Here is a 23,128-nt window from a genome sequence, read left to right as displayed (position 1 = left end):
GATCAAGGTCGAACATGGCTGCCTTTGTACTGTACACTTACAGATTTTTCCAGATACTTTGATGTCGTAGACTGATGTTATCATTGATTGGAAGCTTTTCTGTTTCTAGGATGAATCTGAATTTAGAGACAAACTCACTCCGATTACTGTTTTTATGGAGTATCGGTTGGATTACAGAACAGCTGCTGATGTGACAGGCTTGCAACCTATCCTTAACCAGTTCACTCCTGCCAACATTAGTCGACAGGTACTGTATGTACTATCTCCACTTATCACTAATTTTATACTTTAATTTTTTTAAAGTCTTACACTTCATATTTTTAAATATCATAAGGGATTGCTTTTTAAATGTTGGTTTCTAGTCAAAGTCAGAGGGGAAGTTACCTGAATTTTCAGGTCAGAGATATTTCAAGCCACTCAGAACTTAGTTATATGTAGAGAAAGACAGGGTCATATTCATAAAACAGTAAAATAGTTCAAGGAAAACAAAGTGCCAATGTATTTACATACTATTTTAGTATTTTGCTGAATAAGTTTTATATCTATGTTTTCTCTGATTTACATTTTAATTGTGAAAAATAGCATATGTATACACATATGTATATGTAGTATGGAAGTCATTCTTTTCATCAAATCAAACAAAATTTCTTAAAGACTATATTACAATATTTTTAAGAAAGTCCTGTGTAAAACCCATGTATTCAGATATTGCATTTCCTATTTCTTCCGCTTTTTTTATTGCATGTTTATACTGTTAGATTAGTAGTTCTACTCCCACAGAATACTTTACCCTAAATTTAGATTGTTATATCTTCTTTGTCTAAGTTACTAAGGTCTCATGCTTTTTTTTTATTTGTAATTTGAGAAGACTGTGTAAGGCAACATAAAGCGAATTAAAATATATTTTAAGTCTTTATTATTTAACAATTTTTATATATTTATATTTATTTTTATTATATTTTATATTTTAACAATTATTTTTATATTTTAACAATTTATATTTTTTACTTTGTACACATTGTATCATATATAATGTATATATATACTTTCTGCCACCAGCAATAATAGAACTTGAAAATGTAGTTCTTTATTAGTTCATATTGTGTATATTTCTTATTTTTAATGGATATACAGTATTTTGTTAATTAACAATTTAATAATGAACATCTGAGCCTTTTAGGATCTGTCATTCCGTTTTATACTTTTTGAAAAAGTTGTGACTTGACCTTTTACATTATGTGTTTTGATATAGGAGTTATGATTATTTTCTCTTTATAATTATAGAATTGTTAGCGTTAACATTACTTTTGAGTAGCTTACTGAGATCACCAGTCTCTTTAGTACCAATCCAGTTTTAAAGTTACCTAAGTAAGTAGGATAACTTTTGAAAACCCTTGGAGGGAAATAATAACTTTAATAATAATAGTTAGCTTCCTTTCCTTCTCTTCCTGCTCTCCTTCATTGTTGTGTCCTTTGCGTCCTCCGTATGTTTCAACAGTGCCTGTATATACAAGAGAGGCGTGCTCTCTATGCATGCTTAGCTTTATTATATAATCTTGTTTCTATGTTAATTATCCATCCTTTGTTCCCATTATTTACTTCTTTCTAAGATGGGTCCTTCATTTCACTGGTCATATTACAGACTTGTTTTACCACACTTTCTCCATAGAGTACTGCTGTTCCATACAAATATTAACATGAGCCACATTTGTGGTTTTAAATTTGCTAGTTGGCAACATTTTCTTAAGGTAGAAAACAGGTGCAATTAAACTTAGTAATATAAAGTTTGCTAGCACTGCTGTCATGAAAAACCACAGATTGGGTGGCTTGTTTTAAACAATAGAAATTTATTTTCTGATGGTTCTAGAGGCTTAAAGTCTGAGACCAAGGTGTCTGGCAGGGTTGGTTTCTTCTGAGGCCTCTCTCATCAGCTTATAAATGGTTACCTTCTCCTTTCGTCTTTACACGGTCTTCCCTCTGCGTGTGTCTTGTCCCAATCTCCTTATACATTGTGTTGCATTAGGGTCCACCCTGATGGTATCATTTTATGTTAATTACCTCTTTAAATACCGTATCTCCAGGTAAAATCACATTCAGGACTTCAGCATGTGAATTTTGGGGGGGGACACAGATCAGCCCATAACAATATCCAAGTTATTGTCATTCCAGCACATAATCCATTTAAAAATTGTTAGTGAAATATTTTATATTCTATTTTTTGCTGTCTTCAAAATCCAGAATGTATTATATGATTATAGCACATCTCAATTCGGATGCTAAATATTTTTTCTGTATTTGGAATTCATATGGTTTATAGTTGAAGAAGTAGATTCACATACCCAAGTTGTTTTAACATACTAACAGTTTTCCAGTTTAACATTACTAACAGTAATGGAATTAAGTATCAGTTTTTAAATTTAAATTTAAATTAATTAAAATTGAATAAAATTTGAAAATCAATTCTCAGCTACCCCGAGACCCCTTTCAAGTGCTCAGAGGCCACATGTGGCTCACTGGTGGCTATTGAAATGGACAGGGCAGCTGTTGAGTTTCCCTCTCTGTAGCCTAATCCTTTGCAGTTAAGAGACCAGGGTGCTTTCTGTAGGAAGAGTGGCTTTTTTTTTCCTGCCCTCCATTTATTTGTGCAAATGTAGATTAAGTTCTTACCCTGTGCAAGATGTTAAATATAGAGAGATTTAGTTCCCTATGAATGGAAGACATTGCTGTGTGCTTTTCCATTTCTGAAACTTATTTTTCTAATAGCTTTAATACTGTGGTTACACCAATGCCAGCTAAATCCTTTCTCTTCAGTGTATGGTAGCAGTTAGGCAAATATCCCTTTGCCACAGTATTATTAATATTTCATACATATTTCTTATTCCAAACCTAACATACTCATCATTTTGACTGGGTCTCTTAATACTCACCATATCACTAGTTACTGTTATTATCTACAAAATCTACTTTTTATTCCTAAACGAGTTTGGCAATGACTGTATCTGGTATGACTTATGGAATCACCACAAAGTTCTTGTAATAGTCCCAGCCCTTCCCCTTTTTCCCCTTTGTTGAAGCGCATAGCAGTTGCTTACGTCTGTGTCATTTAATTAATTCACGTATATTGTTGTTTCATTCCAATTAAATTGGCAGTTAAGATCTGTATCATGTAATTTTATTCTGTGTGGCTGTTTATCCCTTGTGACTTGGAAGAGGAAGCCTCTCCTTATTTTCCCCCTTTAAGTCATTTTCTCTCTTCTTTTTGTCTGCCCCTGGGCTTGAAGCTCTTTGAATATTAACACTAGACAAACCAAGAATGGCTTCATCTTTTTCTCTTTCTTCTTTTTACAGTTTTTGTATTTCCTTCATTCACACTCTACCCAGTCTCTTCTGCTACTTCCCACTGTTTTTGTCTTTTGGGTGTTCCGTACCGTTCCGTACCGCTCTAGCCTCCACACTCTCACAGCCAGATCTGAAAGGAGAAAATTCAGTTTTTGCTTATGTCACCCCTCTGGATTGGCTTCAGTGCTTCTAGTCCCTTCTCCTTCACCTCCTTCCAAGTGGCCACACATATTCTGGCCTCATTTTGTCCAGTTTCTGTTCCCTTTGATCTGCCTGTCAGAATTGCTGCCATGCACCCGTAGCTCCTTATTCTTTGACACTCTGCCCCCATATTTCCAGGATGCTGGCAGAGGCATAGTCTGCAATAAGAAGTTCTAAAAGGGAAATTTGTTTTGCCCACGATCACACAAGTTAGCTAGTAGCAGCAGGTTCACGCTGAATCTTCATTTCTTTCTCATTTTTTTGAATCCTCACTTCTTGACTGTTACTTTCTCTCTACACGACACTTCATTCCCACACCATAACAGCTTAAGTTGAGATAGAACTGAAAGGTTCCAACTAATTGTATTATATCCTATGAATGTTTTTCTTCTTTTTCATTTTTGACTACCTACACCGACCTGTTTAAAAATAAGCAGCCATGACACCTTTTATGCAAATAACTTGATGAGTGTATATAAATATATGTGTGTATGTGTATATTCACATACATCCACGTATATTGATCTACACTGCAGATGTATCCTGTATTGGTGTTTTTTCACATAGAAAAAATAAAATGCTTTTTTCTAGGCCCATATTTTGCTTGACTGTGGGGAAGACAATGTCTGCAAACCCAAGTTGGAAGTTTCTGTAGATAGGTAAGTGTTACTCCAAACAATAAAGAGCCTAACAAGAAATTTAAATGGAAGACACACTCTTCCATCCAAATATAGAATATCCTATTCTATATTTTAACATGAACTAGTTATGTTGAAGGATAATTCATGATTTTCTTTTATAGTAAAACTATCAGTATTGAACTTTAAAAAGATATGCACTGTTTTCACTACTTGCCTTGGTTGACAGATGTATTTCCATTCAGCATGAGAAGTGTTACAAGGTAGCAGTATATCTTCTTAAACATATATTTCATTGTAAATACCCTGTTAACTAAAGGATTCTGATTATTAGTAAAAAAAAAAATTATTACATTTCTAAATGTTTTATTTTATTTTGGGGGCACCTGGGTGGCTCAGTAGGTTAAGCATCTGACTTCAACTCAGGTCATGATCTCTCAGTTCATACTGACAGCTCAGAGCCTGGAGCCTGTTTCAGATTCTGTATCTCCTTCCCTCTCTCTGCCCCTCCCCCACTTGCACTCTGTGTATCTCTCTCAAAAGTAAACAAACATTAAAAAAAGTTTTATTTTATTTTTGAGAGAGAGAGAGAAAGAGACTGAGAGTGTGAGCAGGGGAGGGGTAGAGAGAGAGGAGGACAGAGGATCTGAGGAGGCTCTGCACTGACAGCAGTGAGCCCAATTGATGCGGGGTTCGAACTCACGAACCATGAGATCTACCTGAGCCGAAGTCAGATGCTCAACCAACTGAGCACCCAGATGCCCCTCTGATTAGTATTTTAAATGATATATAAATTTTATTTTTTTATTATTATATTTTAATTTTTTAATGTTTATTTTTGAGAGAGACAGAGTGCAAGTGGGAGAGGGGCAGAGAGAGAGGGAGACACGTAATCTGAAGCAGCTCCAGGCCCTGAGCTGTCAGCACAGAGCCTGATGCGGGGCTCAAACCCATAAGCTATGAGATCATGACCTGAGCAGAAGTCAGATGGCCAACTGAATGAACCACCCAGGCACCCCAATGATATATAAATTTTATTTTTTTTTAATGTTTATTTATTTTTGAGACAGAGAGAGACAGAGCATGAACGGGGGAGGGTCAGAGAGAGGGAGACACAGAATCTGAAACAGGCTCCAGGCTCTGAGCTGTCAGCACAGAGCCCGATGCGGGGCTCGAACTCATGGACCGCGAGATCACGACCTGAGCCGAAGTCGGACGTTTAACCGACTGAGCCACCCAGGCGCCCCAAAATTTTAAAGAATATTGTGAGAATCATGACAGTGATTAATTCGGCTTTATTTATTTATTTATTTATTTATTTATTTATTTATAAAGTTTATTTATTTTGAGAGCGTGTGTGTGAGTGAGCTGAGGAGGGGCAGAGAGAGAGGAAGAGAATCCCAGACAGGCTTTGTGCTGTCAGCTCAGGCCCAACACAGGGTTCAACCTCATGAACCGTGAGATCATGACCTGGGTGGAGATCAAGAATTGGATGCTTAGCTGACTGAGCCATCCAAGTGGCCCTTATTCAGCTTTTAAGGAAAAAAAAAAAATCAGGGAATTAAAAAATAATACAAAGAGAAACAAAGTTACCTCAGTAATAGATATGACTGGTAGCAAGATGCTAGTGACATTAATGCTTTCTTTTACTGAGAGAAGCATTGGATTTGCACCCAATGTGCTATTTCCAGTTTCCTATTGAGTTGTGAAAGAGTCTTAAAATATCTTGAGACACTGTTGAACATGTCAGTGCTGTCTTGTGTTTCTCTTGTTTCTTGGAACAATCATATTCTTCCCGTGCAGTCTTTTTTCATTGTCTATATTTGTATTAACTTGTAGTGATCAAAAGAAGATCTATATTGGAGACGACAATCCTCTGACATTGATTGTTAAGGCTCAGAATCAAGGAGAAGGTGCCTATGAAGCTGAGCTCATCGTTTCCATCCCACCCCAGGCTGATTTCATCGGGGTTGTCCGTAATAGTGAAGTAAGCAAACTGCCTCTTTAAAAATCGAAATGCACTCATAGGTCTCATTAACATTAATAAGTTACTCCCCTATTTAGTGTAGTACGAGCTTAGCCATTCTACTTAAGGCTACATTGCTAGGCAATAGAGTGCCTGTCTTACATAATTCCTTTCAAGCCCAATACTTTGCACTGATAGGACATTTTTAGAATTGCTAGCGAAATGCCTGAAACAAGGTCAGATAGATAAAGTGTCTAAGACTGTTCATCAAATAATTTGTTAGGGATAATAAGGTTATGTATCTAAATCCTCTAGGGATCCTTCAGAAACATCTTTACATTCATCTGTGGCAATTGTACACAATACCCACCCCCCATTTGCTCAAATGGATATATTTTTGAAACAAGAAACTTAACTATCCAATTGTATGATGTCATCTAGGAACTTCATAGTCTATGGCTTCTGCTTTTTTTGTTGTTTGTTTTGGTCATCAATTTATAATCTTTCCAATCTTTTTCTTTTTTTTTCCTTTGACCTATCAAAGGCCTTAGCTAGACTTTCCTGTGCATTTAAAACAGAAAACCAAACCCGCCAGGTGGTATGTGACCTTGGAAACCCAATGAAGGCTGGAACTCAAGTAAGATGATTTAGCTAAATGGATTTTATTTTCCTTTAAAGAAAATAGCAAAATTTTCTATGGGTTTGTTCATAGTAAATTTTTAATAAATATTTCAGAATAATATCTTTAAATTGGTTTTGATTTAGAATGTAATGATTAGCAGAGTTTTGTCGGGTTTTGAGTAAGATAATGAAATAATGGATTGTGCTGCTACACTGTAGTCAGTAAGCCGTGTTTACAGTGCCTCCAGTTTGCTAAATGGATGAGAACATGGGTTAATAACTAAGGACTCAAATTGTAACTCTGGTATTTTAACCTAACGGATCTTTAATTTTTTTTTTTAATGTTTATTTATTTTTGAGACAATGCGAGAGACAGAGTGCAAGCAACGGAGGGGCAGACAGAGGGACAAAATCTGAAGACAAAATCTGAAGCAGGCTCCAGGCTCTGAGCTGTCAGCCCAGAGCCCGATGCGGGGCTCAAACTCATGAACTGTCAGATCATGACTTGAGCTGAAGTCGGATGCTTAACCGACTGAGCCACTCAGGCGCCCCCATAACCTAATGAATCTTTAGACCTACTCTGACAAATAGTAAGACTGTCATTATTACGTGAGATAGAATTATCTCATGAATTTGGAAGCCTATATCTTTGAACTGAATAGAATCAAAGAGGCCCTTAGTGTTGGATCAGGCTCCCCTTGAAGTGGTAGAGAAGGGAGCCCAGGAGCTTGAAAAGACGTGCTCAATGGGTCGCTTCCCAAATGCTCTAAAAAGTAAACAAAAATGTGTCTTGTAGAATTCTTAGTATCAAAGGAAAATGGGAGTGTATTTCATGTTACTTTTTCAATAGGATTTACTTTAATAGCACGAAGACTTTGGTAATTTGAGATCTCTGATAATATGGGGCTACATATTCCACATTTATCCTTAAACAACATCTAACAGGAGAGATGTTGTTTAAGGGTACAGACGTGCAACTAGTGGTAAATAAGTCTTAGAGATCTAATGCACAGCATAGCGAATATAAACAATATTGTATAAACAATGCTGGGTGGCTCAGTCAGTTAAGTGTCCAACTTTGGCTCAGGTCTTGATCTTGCAGGTTCATGAGTTCGAGCCCCGCATGGGGCTCTCTGCTGTCAGTGCAGAGCTTGCTTCCAGTCCTCTATCTCCCTCTCTCTGTCCCTCCCCAACTCGTGCACTCACTCTCTTTCTCAAAAATAAATAAACATTAAAAAAAAAAAACCAAAAAACCCAATATTGTATTATAATCATCAACCTTGCTAAGAGACTAGATCCTTATAACCATAAAATAGGAATGGGAATTATGGGACATGGAGAGATGCTAACTATAGCTACAGTGGCAATCATATTACAGTTTATAAATGTATCAAGTCAACATGTTGTACACCTTACATTTACACAATGTTATATGTCAAATATATTTCAATAAAAGTTCCACATTTCTTTAAGAATATTTAACATTAAGTCATTATTATTTCTAAATATATGGTCTCTTAGGGAAGACGCCTTGAACAAAGTACACTGAGTTGCATTTTTCCACATGTATATAATGATGTTTTAACAAGTGAAATGCTTTTTATTTTTCTTTGCTTATTTTTCTATGTTTATTTCTGTGCTTTCTGTGTTTATTTTTCTATGTTCTCATGCTCTCTGGCCTTCTCACTCACAGCTCATCCAGTGTGGATAAGTTCAGGTTATTTCAGGTGGCCAGCGTCAGGCTTTGTAAAGTGAAAGGCAGCTTGATGGAAGTCCCCAGTCTTGTTTTTATGTATGATAAATGATTCCCTAAGAAGTCTGCTTTCTCTTACCTTATTAGCTCCGTTGTTTTCTTTAAGGTAACAGCTTCCCCCCTGCGAAACTTAGGATAATGGTTGCAATGGAGTTGTGAGAGAGGTGGGGAAATTCTGGGTCCGGCCCTGCCCCTCATGCCTTTGGTGGCCAGGTTTTCTTGCTCTTTAAAACCCATTCACTTCTTGCTTCCTGATCCATTACAAGTTCAGTTGTTAACTTCCTGTCACCAAATCAGTGTATTTTCATTGAATCAACAGATATTTACTTTGGCATTTTTATGAAGTTACTATCAGGTATTATGAGGAGATAGAATTATGTTAATAATTGTTTAATAGGCTCCTTTGTGGATTGGCCCATGTATATGAAATAAAAGATTTAATAGAAGATCAGATTTAATTATCTTTGTTAGAGTACTTTCAGTTTTATTATAAGCTCAGAAAAACCGTATTTTAGAAAAACTCGTTGATTTGGACGTTGGAATTTAAATTTCACTGATGAGACATTGTTTTGATTAACATTACTATCCCTTCCTCCCCCTCCAGCTCCTAGCTGGTCTTCGTTTCAATGTACACCAGCAATCAGAGATGGATACTTCTGTGAAATTTGATTTACAAATCCAAAGGTATGAAAACAACTTGTTTTCAGTTCATATTAACTATTGAGGAAATATTCTTTGTCATAAATATATTATGTAAGATATTCTAAATGTTATGGAATAAAACTGGCTAAAATTCCAGTACTTGACTATACCATTTTTTAAATAAATATTCCTATAACAAGAATAATTTTGTTAGTTTTGAGCTTGTGAAACAAAAGTAAAAGAAGTAAAATTTGATCATCTTTTTGGAATTAAATGCTAATGAAAATTATTTTTGTACGTTTTTTTCTTTCTTTTAATTTGTTCATTTTTAGTTTCACTGCATTTTCCCCTGTACGTCTTAGATAAAAATTATGCTCAGTTCAGGCCTAAATATATCTATATTTTTTCTTTTTCAGCTCCAATCTCTTTGACAAAGTAAGCCCAGTTGTATCTTACAAGGTTGACCTCGCTGTCTTAGCTGCTGTTGAGATAAGAGGGTCAGTATGATTACCAAGTTGAGTGTCACATTCTTATGAGATTTAAACTGCCTTAAATTTCTTTTTATGTTTATTTATTTTTTGAGAGAGAGACAGAGACAGAGCACAGCCGGGGAGGGGCAGAGAGAGTGAGAGACACAGAATCTGAAGAAGGCTCCCGGTTCTGAGCTCTCAGCACAGAGCCCTATGCGGGGCTCAAACCCCCAAACTGTGGGATCATGACCTGAGCTGAAGTCAGACACTTAAGCGACTTAGCCACCCAGGTGCCCCTAAACTGCTTTAAAATGCAGTTACTTTTAAAAAGCAACTAGTAGGCCCAGTAACTTCTTTTGGGGAGTAGCACTCATATTTCATGATACTTTTACTAGAGCTGGAGCTTCTGTAGAAAGAAGGACCTAGCTATATTATTCCAAAGCTCCAAATATTTACTTGATAACCCTCTGGAAATAAATCAGACATGGCAACAGCAGGCACAAAATAAGTGTATTGAACTTTCATGCAGATTGACTTATCAATACACCCGTTACAATTAGATTCAATACAGAGAAGTTTATGTGTAGGTGGATGTGCGTGTTCACATACATATAGCTTTTTCTTCCTTTTATTTATTTATTTTTTTTATTTTTTTTTCAACGTTTTTTATTTATTTTTGGGACAGAGAGAGACAGAGCATGAACGGGGGAGGGACAGAGAGAGAGGGAGACACAGAATCGGAAACAGGCTCCAGGCTCCGAGCCATCAGCCCAGAGCCTGACGCGGGGCTCGAACTCACGGACCGCGAGATCGTGACGCTTAACCGACTGTGCCACCCAGGCGCCCCATCCTTTTAAATATATATATATTTTGTTAATTCTGATTTTATTCATGTGGATACAGGGTACTTTTGAAAATGAACTGACCATATCATTTTGGTATTCATGGTAGGTTTTCTTTGGTCATTGTTTAGAGTTTCAAGTCCCGATCATATCTTTCTTCCAATTCCAAACTGGGAGCATAAGGAGAACCCGGAGACTGAAGAAGATGTTGGGCCAGTTGTTCAGCACATCTATGAGGTTTGCGGTTGTTGACTTTAACTGATACCTGGTGGAGAGCCTTTAAAGAGAAGAACAGATAGGCTACTTGTTAAAACAAAACAAAACAAAACAAGTTTGTTTAGTGTTTATGTAAACTCTGCATAGTTTAAGGATGTACCAGAGATTTATTTGAATTTTTTCCCTATTCAGAAGTTCCTCTTTTTAAGACAAGTAGCTTCAAGTGGTAAAAGAATGCACTTCATACAAATTGTTGTCCAAAACCAATTAGTTCTACTTGAATAACAGCCGTTAGGTCATTGCTGAGTATTTGCATATGGACGGTTTGCAGCTCTACCTAAAAATTGAAAGTGCCTGTAGCAGATCATCAAGATTTTCTGTGCCATCTTTCATCAAAAACTTTTCCATACGTTCCTCTTTTGTTTATATTTTCATTCTGACACATACTGCACTACACTAGAGATAAATGTTGAGTTTGATCTCCTTTGCCTCTTAATGATCATGTTGTAACGTCAGAATAACTGGAAACTCTGCCGTTATTCAAATCCTATCACTAATGATTCCTAAGGTTGATGTAGGAGGGGGATTATGGAATTGATTTTTGCTCAAAGTATTTACATTTTCTTTTCCCCATTAGCTGAGAAACAATGGTCCAAGTTCATTCAGCAAGGCAATGCTAAATCTTCAGTGGCCTTACAAATATAACAATAACACTCTGTTATACATCCTTCAATATGATATTGATGGACCTATGAACTGTACTTCAGATATGGAGATCAACCCTTTGAGAATTAAGGTAATGTGCTTAATAGCAACTCTTTATTATGATGATATTTAAAGCTTTCCTTTCTAAATCTGTGAAAGAAATGCATGAAATAAAACAACCATTTTAATACACACACCTACTCTACAGAAATAATTTACTTCATAACCAGTATACTAAGGATTAAATTGTTTATTTGTATAATGAGAAAGGATTGATTCATTCCTCTGTGAAGTCCTAATGAGTCATCTATTTATGTAGTGACCTAATTTGACTGTGGTTCCATTGCACTGTGGTTTATCCACATACAATATTGTGTCAGGGGTGTTTTGTTGTTGAAATTTTTGTCTTTGGAGAAAGATCTAACATTTTACTTAACGTGGCTCTTTTCTTAACTAGAAAACAGAACAAAAAAATATATACTCATGATTGACACTTATCACAGATATGTACCGTGACATTTCAGGCTGTTTCCATGTGTCTTATCAGTTTCCCCTCTAGCTGTGCAAGGGAGAAAATCACTGCTCGGTGGAGATAACGTTTTCCCACATATTAGGGAATCTCTGATTTTTATTCTTTGTGCTTACTTTCCACCATATATTAAGTGGTGAATTTGTCATGCCACATTTTCAGTCATCATGTTTTAATCACATGTAGCAGTTTATGCCAAAATGTCAGTGCAGAATGTTTTCCACTATTATGTACCACCAGTTTCTCTGTAACCCTAGATCTCAAGTTCACAAACTGAAAAGAATGACACAATTGCTGGGCAAGGTGACCGGAACCATCTCATCACTAAGCGGGATCTCACCCTCAGTGAAGGAGATGTTCACACTTTGGTAAGCGCCATTTCAACAACAAGCACTTTAAACATTTAAAAATATGTGATTATAGAACTGATGCCAAAGAACATTTCAAAAATAACAACAGCTGTGCTTGGAAGAACTACATATATTTTTATACTATTCACTCCTCTTACTTTCCATGTTCCTATTCAAATTAACACCAGAGTTTCTTCAAATGATCTATCTTTATAAATTGCTAATAAAAATATTTCATGTTCCAGCTTATTTTTCTGGCTTACTCCTTTAACTGACCTCCTTCTTGACCTCATCCTGATCTCGGAGGCTTTCATGCAATATTGGAAGAAGAACCCAGGAGGCATCAATAAAAATATATTACAAGAATAATTAGCGCTATGATTAACTTTTGTTGAGTCAGCCAGTGTAATGACTATAAGGTTATAAAGGCTAATCATTTAAATTTTTGAAGTTTAACAGATCTTCAAACCATCCACTAGCAGAGAACCTGGTATAGTGTTTATGTTCATTTAGCGAACACCAGTTACTTTTACATCAGCAAATTCCGTAGTTCTTCTTAGTTCTCATTCGCCTCAACTGTTCAGTGGCTTTTGGCATAATTTATCACTTCCTCCTTTGTGAAACACTCCTCATTCTCTTCTAGGACTCTACTCTCTTACTACTTCACTTACATCAACTGGCTACTTCCTAATCTCTGTTTCCAGACCTTTACGTCTGTAGAGTATTCCAGGGCTCACACCTCAAATTTCTTGCCTGCTCTGCATGTATTCATTGATTAGATCTGTGCTGTCTAATATTGTAGACATCAGCCACATTTTACTCTACTTTGGGAAGTAGAGATATGTCCATTACTGCTCATTTCTATCATTGTAGGAAGTTCGAATCAGATAGTGCTATACGAGAGATGTTATTCACTCTCGTGGCTATAAATACTATCTCTGGATGACTTTGATTTACATTTCGAAGCTGATCCTATGCATTGAACTCCAAGCTCCATTATCCAACTGCCTACTGGAATTTCTCTTAAATATTTAGTAAGAATCTTAAACTTAATTCTAAGAATGTTTTCCCAACTCTACTCTTTCTACAGTGTTCCACATTTTAGTAAATATCAACTCCCTTCTTTGTCCCAAACCTGGACACCTTGACTCCTCTTTTTCTCTCAAACTTCACATCCTGGGTATCAGCAAATTCTTTCAGTATCTATTTTCAAAAGACGTATCAACTCCCTTCTTTGTCCCAAACCTGGACACCTTGACTCCTCTTTTTCTCTCAAACCTCACATCCTGGGTATCAGCAAATTCTTTCAGTATCTATTTTCAAAAGACCCTGAATTTGGTCCCTTCTCAGCAACTTTACCTCTGCCACAGCCTCACGCAGGCCACCTTTGTGTCTCACGTGGACTGTTGCCAAACCTCTAGCTGGACTCCATATTTCTGCCTTTTCCACCACTACAGTTAGCCACACAGGAGCCATAGTGATCCTTTTAAATGGAGATCAGGTCATGTTACTCCGGTGCCTTCCCAGCTAAGTCAGAGAGGAAGCCTGAGCATGCAAAGCCTTTAGGCCCAACAAAATGTAGGCCCTTCTACCTTGCTATTTGTATTTCCTCTCCTTATTCTCTACCTCCTGTTTTTGCTACCTTGCTTTTCATTGAATAGACATCCCCAAGTATGTTTCTACATCCAAGCTTTGAAAATTGTTCTCCCATCTTCCTGGAATGCTCCTTGTCCAGATTTCCCTGTGGCTTATTTCCCCATCTCCTTCTATGTCTTTAAATGTCAGATTATGACAGGACTTCCCTGACCAACCCATTGGAAATAGAAATTACTTTTAACCCCCACCCTACTTTTGATCCTGTGTGCTCTATCCTCCTACAGAATGACATTAAAAAACTTTATGATAAAACTTCCATAAAAGTCACCATTTTAACCATTTTAAAGTATGCAACAGAGTGATTTTTGGTATACTCACAACATTGTGCAACCACCACCATTATCTAATTCCAGAACATTTTCATCACTTTCAGAAAGAAATACTGTACCCATTATACAGTCACTACGTATTCTTCCCTGCTATCAGTCTCTGGAAACCACTAATCTGCTTTCTGTGTCTAAAGATTTGTCTGTTCTGGACAGTCATAAAATATGTGGCCTTGGTGTCTGGCTTCTTTGACTCAGCATAATGTTTTTAAGTTTCGCCATGGTACGGCATGCAGTAATACTTCAGTCATTTTTTATGCCTGAATAATACTCCGTTCTATGGGTATATGGCATTTTGTTTGTTTCCTCATTAGTTGATGAACATTTAGATTATTTCTACCTTTTGTTTATTTTGAATAGTGCCATTGTGCACATTCTTGTACACATTTTTGTGTGAACATATATTTTTAGTTCTCGTGGGAGTAAATCTAGAGATGCCATTACTGGGTCATATGGGGACTCTGTTTAACTTTTCAGAAACTACCAAACTTTTCCAAAGTGGTTGTGCCATTTTACATTCCCAACCAGCAACATATGAATTTTTCAACTTCTCCACGTTTGCCATCACTTACTATTGCCTTAATTTTTTTTTTTTTTAATTTATGATCATCCTTGTCAATGTTAAGGTATCTCATCGTGGTTTTATTTGTACTTCCCAATAATCACTAATGATGTCAAGCATCTTTTCTGTTGTATATCTTCTTTCGAGAGATATCTATTCAAATCCTTTGCCCATTTTTAAATTGGGTTGTTTGCCTTTGTTGTTAGGTCATGAAGAGTTCGTTATACATTCAGGATACTTCCCTTTTCAGAGCTGTTATTGCACATATTTTCTCGTTCTGTTAGTTGTCTTTTCACTTTCTTGATAGTATCCCTGTGATGTGAAAGTATTCAAATTTGAAGAAGGTCAGATTTGTCAAGTCTTTCTTCTTTTATTACCTGTGCTTTTGCTGTCACAGTCAAGAAACCATTGCCAAACCTGACATCCTGAAAATTTACACCTAAGTTTTTTGGTTTTCTAAATTTTATACTCTCGACTCTTAATATTGGTCTGTATACATATTATTATGCCGGTACCAAATTGTTTATTATAGCTCTTCAGTAAGTTTTGAAATTGGAAAGTGTGAGCCCTCCAACATTTTCTTCTTTTTCAAGATTGTTTTAGCTATGTAGGGTCCTCTATAATTCCATATAAATTTTAAGATCAGTTTGATCATTTCTACAGAAAAGGTAGTTGGAATTTTGATAGCAATTTTATTGGATCTGTATCAATATAGGAGTATTGCCATGTTAATAATATTAAGTCTCTCAGTTCTTGGACATGAGATATCTTTCCATTTAGTTAAGTGTTTAATTTCTTTCAAAAATACTTTGTACTTGTAAGTGTTTAAGTGTTGCACTTTCCTGGTTAAATTACTTTTGTGTATTTTATTCTTTTGGGGTGGTCTTTTGAATAAAATTGTTTTCTTCATTTCATTTTAAGATTTTTCATTACCGGTATATAGAAATGCAACTTAATTGTTTGTCAATCTTGTATTCTGTTCTTTTTCTGTACTTGTTTATTAGCTATAATCGTTTTATTGTCAATTCTTTAGTGTTTTCTGTATACAAGATCCTGTCATCTTGAAAAAAGAGAGGTTTACTTCTTTTTTTCCAATTTGGATGCCTTTTACTTGATTGTTTTCTTGCTTAATTATACTGGCTAGAACCTTCTGAACAACTTTCATAAAAGTGTCAATGAGTGGGCATTGTTGTCTTATTTGTCACCTTCAGGGGAAAGCATTTGTTCTTTCCCCATTAAGTGTGATGTGAGTTACAGGCTTTTCACGGATGCCCTTCCTCAGGTCAAAGAAGCTATTCCTTGTCATAGACTGCAAGTTCACTTGCTGGGTAGCGTTGTGACTATGAGTGTGACATGTCTAATGCAATTTGACCAGCACATGGAAGGTGGTGAATATTTGCTATCTTTGACTGCCTGCCTTCAAGTTACTGATAAAAACACTGAATGTAGCAGAAACGTGGAAGGGCTGCTCAAGATTCATTCCGTTTCTTTTTCTTTTCTACAGGTGTATTGTTAATCTGATTTTCATGTCTTACTAAAATGATCATGCTCTGGGTTTACCTAAAGGATGTTGAATACTAGCCATAAAAATATATATATTTTAATACTGTAGGTCTTATCCTTTTATACCACATCGCATTAAAACCAACCCCTGTATTTGTTTGTTTGTTTGTGTTTGTTTGTTTATTATTTATTTTTGAGAAGGAGAGAGAGAGCAAGAAGGAGCAGGGGAGGAACAGACAGAGAGGGAGAGGGAGAATCCCAAGCAGGCTCCATGCTGTCAGCGCAGAAACCGATGCAGGGCTCAGACTCACAAACCATGAGATCATGACCTGAGCTGAAATCAAGAGTTGGTCGCTTAACTGACTAAGCCACCCAGGCATCCTGTAAACCAACCCCTTTTGGCAAAAGCATTCATAGACTCCACTATTAGCCTATGCATTTTAAACATTTTTCTTATAATGCAAAAGAATCTGGATCATCTCTTTGGCTTTCACATAAAACAACTAAAATGTCCAATTTTCATATGCTGAAGAAATGATAGACAATTTTTTTATAAGTAAAGAATTTGTTTTGGCAGGGCTGTGGAATTGCTGAGTGCTTGAAGATTGTCTGCCAGGTTGGACGACTAGACAGAGGAAAGAGTGCAATCCTGTATGTAAAGTCCCTGCTGTGGACTGAGACCTTTATGAATGTAAGTGGACAGATGCAGCATTCAGCCAGCTTATCCATTTTCTCAAAGACATGAAAAAGGCCTCCCGTCTAGGAAATCATTTCATTGTTATTTCCATACAGAAAGAAAACCAGAATCATTCATACTCTCTGAAGTCATCTGCTTCTTTTAATGTCATTGAGTTTCCTTATAAGAACCTTCCAATTGAGGATATCTTCAACTCCACATTAGTAAGTCATCGATTTGGGGAAATGCAATAAGTGAGTGCACCCAGTCCAATGCCATAGATATTTTTTATTTTATTTTAAATATTGGCACCTTCACTGTTTTGGTGACTTAAAAGTTGGTTGATAGGTCTATAACCTAGTTAAATATTATTTTACTCCCTCACCCCAGAATATTAAAGGTCGACCTTTTACTTTAGCATCTTGTCCTGTGTAAGAGATTCTTAGCTTATACAAATCTCATGGGTGGAAATTTGGGGAATTTTTCCCCACAAAGTTAGAAAGTCGGAAATTAACTATAATAGGTGAAGGCTAAAGATTATAAAGATCTTTAAGGATTAAAAATGGGACTAATGTATCAAAGATGGATTTAACTATTTAAAAATCACTTTATCACTTCTGAAGTTAACCTGTTGTTGGGAATTTTATGTGTGTATGTGCATGCTATTGATACCAAATGTGTAATCAATCACAAATTATCATATACAACAAAAGAAAATAATGTGAGTATCATTAAAACAAAATGTAGCAGGCATTTAGACATTTGTTCAATGATTCGGTGAATTATTTTTAAAACTCAAAACCTTTTTGCCCCCACCAGGTTACCACTAACGTCACGTGGGGCATTCAGCCCGCACCCATGCCCGTGCCTGTGTGGGTGATCATTTTAGCAGTGTTAGCAGGATTGCTGTTGCTGGCTGTTTTGGTGTTTGTAATGTACAGGGTAAGTAATGGACTTAGGAAGAGCAGGAGCGGGGAGAAGCAGAAGAAAAGGGCAAGGGAGAAGGGAAAGAAGGAAGAATAGAGAAGGAACTTTAATGATACATAAGGAGCACCGCATGTCTTTTTTTTTTTCAATATATGAAATTTATTGTCAAATTTGTTTCCATACAACACCCAGTGCTCATCCCAAAAGGTGCCCTCCTCAATACCCATCACCCACCCTCCCCTCCCTCCCACCCCCCATCAACCCTCAGTTTGTTCTCAGTTTTTAACAGTCTCTTATGCTTTGGCTCTCTCCCACTCTAACCTCTTTTTTTTTTTCCCTTCCCCTCCCCCATGGGTTTCTGTTAAGTTTCTCAGGATCCGCATAAGAGTGAAACCATATGGTATCTGTCTTTCTCTGTATGGCTTATTTCACTTAGCATCACACTCTCCAGTTCCATCCACGTTGCTACAAAGGGCCATATTTCGTTCTTTCTCATTGCCATGTAGTACTCCATTGTGTATATAAACCACAGTTTCTTTATCCATTCATCAGTTGATGGATATTTAGGCTCTTTCCATAATTTGGCTATTGTTGAGAGGAGCACCGCATATCTTAAGGAAGTTGTACGACGTGCCATTTAAGTTTTCTTGGTGATAATATAGTCACTCAGAATACTTGTAATATTCTTCACTGATGTGGCAGTAATGTTAGTTTTTCCTCAACTGACAGATGGGCTTTTTTAAACGTGTCCGGCCACCTCAGGAAGAGCAAGAAAGGGAACAGCTTCAACCTCATGAAAATGGTGAAGGAAACTCAGAAACTTAACAGTGATTTTTAAGTTATGCTACATCCTGACCCATGAGAATTACCACCTTCATCATAGGTTTCAGTTTCCTTCACAAGGAATAAAATTCCAAGACTGTACTGCTGATGGTGCCTGTTGGTATTAAGCACAAAACAAGAGCAATATTTGTCAACCTTTTTCTAATAATTAAGTTCAGACATACATTTAATGCACATCCACTGACTTGTGTTTTTTAGGTATTTAAATAATAAAATTTCAAGTGATAGTTCTTCTGTGTACATAAGACAGGTAGTGCCTGAGTTACCACTTTATACAAAATAGTACCTCCTACAATTACTGTTTCTGATTTTGTATGTTGGGTTTTGTTTGTTGTTGTTTTTGTTGTTTCAAAGCAATCCATATTTGGACCTTCGGATCCACATCTTTTGTGCAGGAACTTAATGTTAATATACATTACACTACAGTTGAGTTTTTAAGCTTCTAACTTTATAACTGCATGAACTTGGATTTTAAAATATTAAACCTACATGATAAACTTTAATAAAAAAAAAGCAGATCCATCAAAATTCTTTCCTGGAATAGCAAAAGTATAGTATTTTAATATGACAGTTGGGTAGATGCTATTACATTTTTATTTTTGTTTTATTCCACAGTCCATTTCAGTACATTTGAATTTGTTGAAGTTTAGGTTCTATTTCAGATCCTTTAAGCCAATCTATACTAAAAAGTTTATAATCAAAAATGCCTCTTTTGTGTAATAGTTTAATTGTCCCTGATCTAATGATGCTTAAAGCCATATGCAGTTGGGAATCCTTTCCAAAGTACATGTGTTCCAATGTATATGCCTGGATATTTACAATGCAACAACAAAAGAAAGCATTTAAATTATAAGATTCTGTTTGTAGTTCTCTGGTAGAGTTACTTATTAATGGTACGCTTTTAGAGCAAGAATTTTTAGTTGGGATTAATTTATTTTCTTCCTGTATATGTATTTTTCCTTATATTTCCCAAACTGTTGCTAAGAATAGGTTGAGATTAATGAGAGATTTTTACAGTTTGCAGGAACCTGCATCTAAACTCCCAACCCCGTGAGAAATGCTTGGAGTTGAAATTCTTAAAGTAGTTTACTAGTTCGCTTTTAGCAACAGCATGATTCTACTCCTGTGGATACTACCTTATGTAAGCAAGGTATCACGGGTAAAAGCAGTCTCCGCTATCGAAATGACTTCTAAAAGTTACTTTTATAAGCAATTCAAATTATTGGGAGCCTTTTAAAACTTTTGTAGTTTTATTAACATAAATTACTTTTCTAGGAATTTTTATATAAAAGCTGCACAGGTGGCATGTTATAGTTTTATATGCCTCTAGGGTGATGATTTCTTCTAGAGGAATATGTGATTTATTCACAGTTCCTCAAGGTCTGGGAATGACTCTTAATTTTACCTATTTTGTGCAATTACATCATGTTGTGCTTTAGAAATTGTGAGTTTAATAAGTTTTTAACTGCTGTCTTCATTAGGCAATAATAAATATTTCCCTTAAATAATTGAATATTTTTCTATGCTTTAAATATAATTGAGGTTTACTTTGCCCTATCTTGTGTTCAATTCCCTACACAAGTGGCTAAGCCAGAATATATTCATAAAACAGAGGTACGTGAGTTATATATGTTAGAACATGACAAGACCCTGTATTTAGCTTTAATGAATTTCAAAATTAATAGGTTTTGTAGTATAGATTTCATTAGTAGCTTAAAAGGTCATAGTCATATTCAGTAAGTATTTTTATTGCCAGTAAGTCTAAAGTTTTTTAAGAAAAAAAATATTTTTATCCTAGGGTCTGCCACCAGTCACTAAGTTGGTCTGTGACAACTTTCACTTTACCTGTTTTCCCACCTTATAATAGTCATCCCTGAAAGTATATGTTGGATAGAAATTCACTCTTAAAAAAAAAAATGTTACTGTTTACTTTTGCACATTCTGTTCCTTTTATGGCCTCTTTCTCAAGGTATAATCTTGTATGGGAGCTTGAAGGATGTTGTTGGAAGTGTGATGTTTTAAATTCCCTTTATGAATTGTAGTTTTAAGCAATAGTATTTTAAAAAATGAAAATGTATATCTTTACAAACATGGTAGAAGTATAATTGGGAAGCTTACTCTTCGAGGAAAATGTTTGGGAAAATGTTGGGATTCTTTTTACCCTAAAGCAGCATGTGAATGTATTTGGTTAAAGTGTCAAACAATAGTTCTATGAAAGCCGTTTTAATTTGCAAACATTTTAAATACTGCTATGTTTGTGATTTCCATCTTGAGTGTAAATTTTTTATAATCCGATCAGTTTTTAAAAACATGAGTGAGGTAGAGGATATTTAAAGCATTTCATATTGGTGAGAAATACTGATACTGTTGTTGATTTCTTATTTAGGCATTTATTTTAGAACTGATACTTTGAGAAACATTTGCGTGGGGGACATTCTTTCCTTTTTTCTTTTCCCCTTTCCTTTTTTCCCCTTTCCCTTTCTCTTGTGCTGAATTATTATGGTAATAATTCTGATACATTTCTTAATAATTCTGAAGTGTAAAACAACTAAAACATTAGTGCCACAATTTTACCTGTGTTATGAAACTACTACTTCATAGTAAATTCTCATCAATACTTCATATAAAGAGAAAATTAAAGTGTTAGGAAAAGAGACTATACTTAGTATAATGGCTTCCTTAAGAGGACTATGGACGATTTTTGATGGTTAATGATGACCCTAAGAGAGATGTAAGTGGCAAAAGTACAGTATGTAATTCCTCAGCTGCTTTTTATAAAGCAAACGATCTGTAAGTTGATAGAGATTTCTGTGTTGCAGAGTGTAACACCAAGCTTGGAGAAGAATAAGTCATTCTTGGAATACATGTGTAGGACCATTGCCGATCTTAATGCCACTTTGTAAGTGCTCTTAGGTAGTGTGTATATGGGGTAGTTTGGTAAATTAAAAAATGCAAAATTCAGAAATTGAATAAAGGATCAAAAATGGCCAATGAAATAACTTAACACTCTGGTTTTTGGAGAGTATCCCTTTTAACTTGTTGGTAGGCTAGGTTGAACAGCGAACCTGTGGACATGTAGCATGCGTATATGCGTATATTTCATTGTAATTTCTGATAGATAATGAACTTCTTGGGAGAGGTACCAAGTCCTGGATTTTTGAATTATTGATCTCAAGTGCAATATAACAATGTAACCAAACCTAGATAATTTCAGAGTCATTGTTAATTTAGTAAACCTAATCTAAATAGAGACTCAGTAATTTTTTGATTAGTAGGAAGGAGTGATTCTGCTATGGATATACAAATGAAGTTATTTACCCCTAAAAGGTACATGCTACATTTTATTTCAAGCTGGGCATGAGCTATTCCCTACTGGTTTTGAAATTCTTTGAAATATCTCAAAGTAACTTGGAAGCTATGTATATCAAATTAACTTGCTATCTAATAACATAGAATGTAATTTTCTTTGTTAAGCTTCTCTTATGATCACCCACATTGGGTGAGACATAAAATGAGCGTCTTCTAAAATTTGTCATTTGCTGACTTGATTTGAGTTAGTGAAAACTGGTACAGTGTTCTGCTTAGTTTCCAATGTGTAACTTGTGTCTGTTCAATAAACTTGAGCATATGGTGCCACTTTTGTGTATGGACTTTATATTTTCCTTCTGTGATGTTTTGTTTTTTAATCACATAAGCCAGTAATAATGCACTAAAAAGATGACGTCAAAGAGGTACATCTCTAAAAGTCTGAATTCTATAAGAGTGCTATTTATTTGAAGAAAAGTAACACAGAAGAGCAAAAGGAACTGAATGTTAAAAGACACCTATTACAAATCACAGAATCATAGACATTGAACATTTAAAATGGGTTTCAAATTCCAATAATGGCAGGGTGGCTTTTATCAGATAACAATGGTAAACGATGAACAAAGGAAAAAGGAAAAAAAAAACTTTTTGAAAACACTGAAGTTACCAAATGCTGGCAGAAAGTGAAGGGGATTTGACGGATTTGACTCTTAAAGTGGGGAACCACCTTTTTCCTGGAAGTTACTTTCTGTTGTGTGGGTAGAATGCAAGCAGAAAAGGGCCCTCTCATTTCCTGCAATTATGGTATTGCCATCATGGCTAAAAGGTGCAGGGGGAAATCCAGGAAAAGAAGGAGCCATGCTTCAAATCCTTTTCCGACCCTGACTCTGACCCTCCTCTAGTGAAACTCCAAGGAGCCCAAAAGGAAACAGCAAACAAAAGGTTGAAAGAGCTGCACAGTTATTTTAGCTCTGTCTGCTGTAGGAGAAACAAGATTGGAGTTCATGTCTTACCCAGTGACAGGAGCTTTGAAACACCCATTCTTTCCATTGAAAAC

At 35.9% G+C, this 23,128-nt stretch overlaps 1 protein-coding gene across 1 annotated transcript in view; it reads left to right on the top strand.

Moving 5' to 3' along the window:
• The window catches only part of ITGAV (integrin subunit alpha V), a 91,160-nt gene extending 69,827 nt beyond the window's left edge, over nucleotides 1–21,333 (top strand). The window contains exons 18-30 of the mRNA XM_047084652.1: nucleotides 110–247; nucleotides 4,132–4,199; nucleotides 6,018–6,165; nucleotides 6,689–6,781; nucleotides 9,123–9,202; nucleotides 9,577–9,657; nucleotides 10,604–10,709; nucleotides 11,326–11,484; nucleotides 12,180–12,290; nucleotides 16,897–17,010; nucleotides 17,112–17,219; nucleotides 17,815–17,937; nucleotides 18,652–21,333. Coding sequence (XP_046940608.1) covers nucleotides 110–247; nucleotides 4,132–4,199; nucleotides 6,018–6,165; nucleotides 6,689–6,781; nucleotides 9,123–9,202; nucleotides 9,577–9,657; nucleotides 10,604–10,709; nucleotides 11,326–11,484; nucleotides 12,180–12,290; nucleotides 16,897–17,010; nucleotides 17,112–17,219; nucleotides 17,815–17,937; nucleotides 18,652–18,747 — 1,425 coding nt within the window. The 3' untranslated portion in view covers nucleotides 18,748–21,333. The remainder of the gene's footprint in view (nucleotides 1–109; nucleotides 248–4,131; nucleotides 4,200–6,017; nucleotides 6,166–6,688; nucleotides 6,782–9,122; nucleotides 9,203–9,576; nucleotides 9,658–10,603; nucleotides 10,710–11,325; nucleotides 11,485–12,179; nucleotides 12,291–16,896; nucleotides 17,011–17,111; nucleotides 17,220–17,814; nucleotides 17,938–18,651) is intronic.
• Nucleotides 21,334–23,128: the final 1,795 nt, after the last annotated feature.

Source organism: Lynx rufus, unplaced genomic scaffold, assembly GCF_022079265.1.
Source record: "Lynx rufus isolate CCGP_SWC_20201006 ecotype Redwood Valley unplaced genomic scaffold, mLynRuf1.p SCAF_2, whole genome shotgun sequence".
NCBI classification, from domain to species: domain Eukaryota; kingdom Metazoa; phylum Chordata; class Mammalia; order Carnivora; family Felidae; genus Lynx; species Lynx rufus.
The sequence above is the reverse complement of the archived record's forward strand: the minus strand, read 5'-3'. Positions and strand labels throughout refer to the sequence as shown.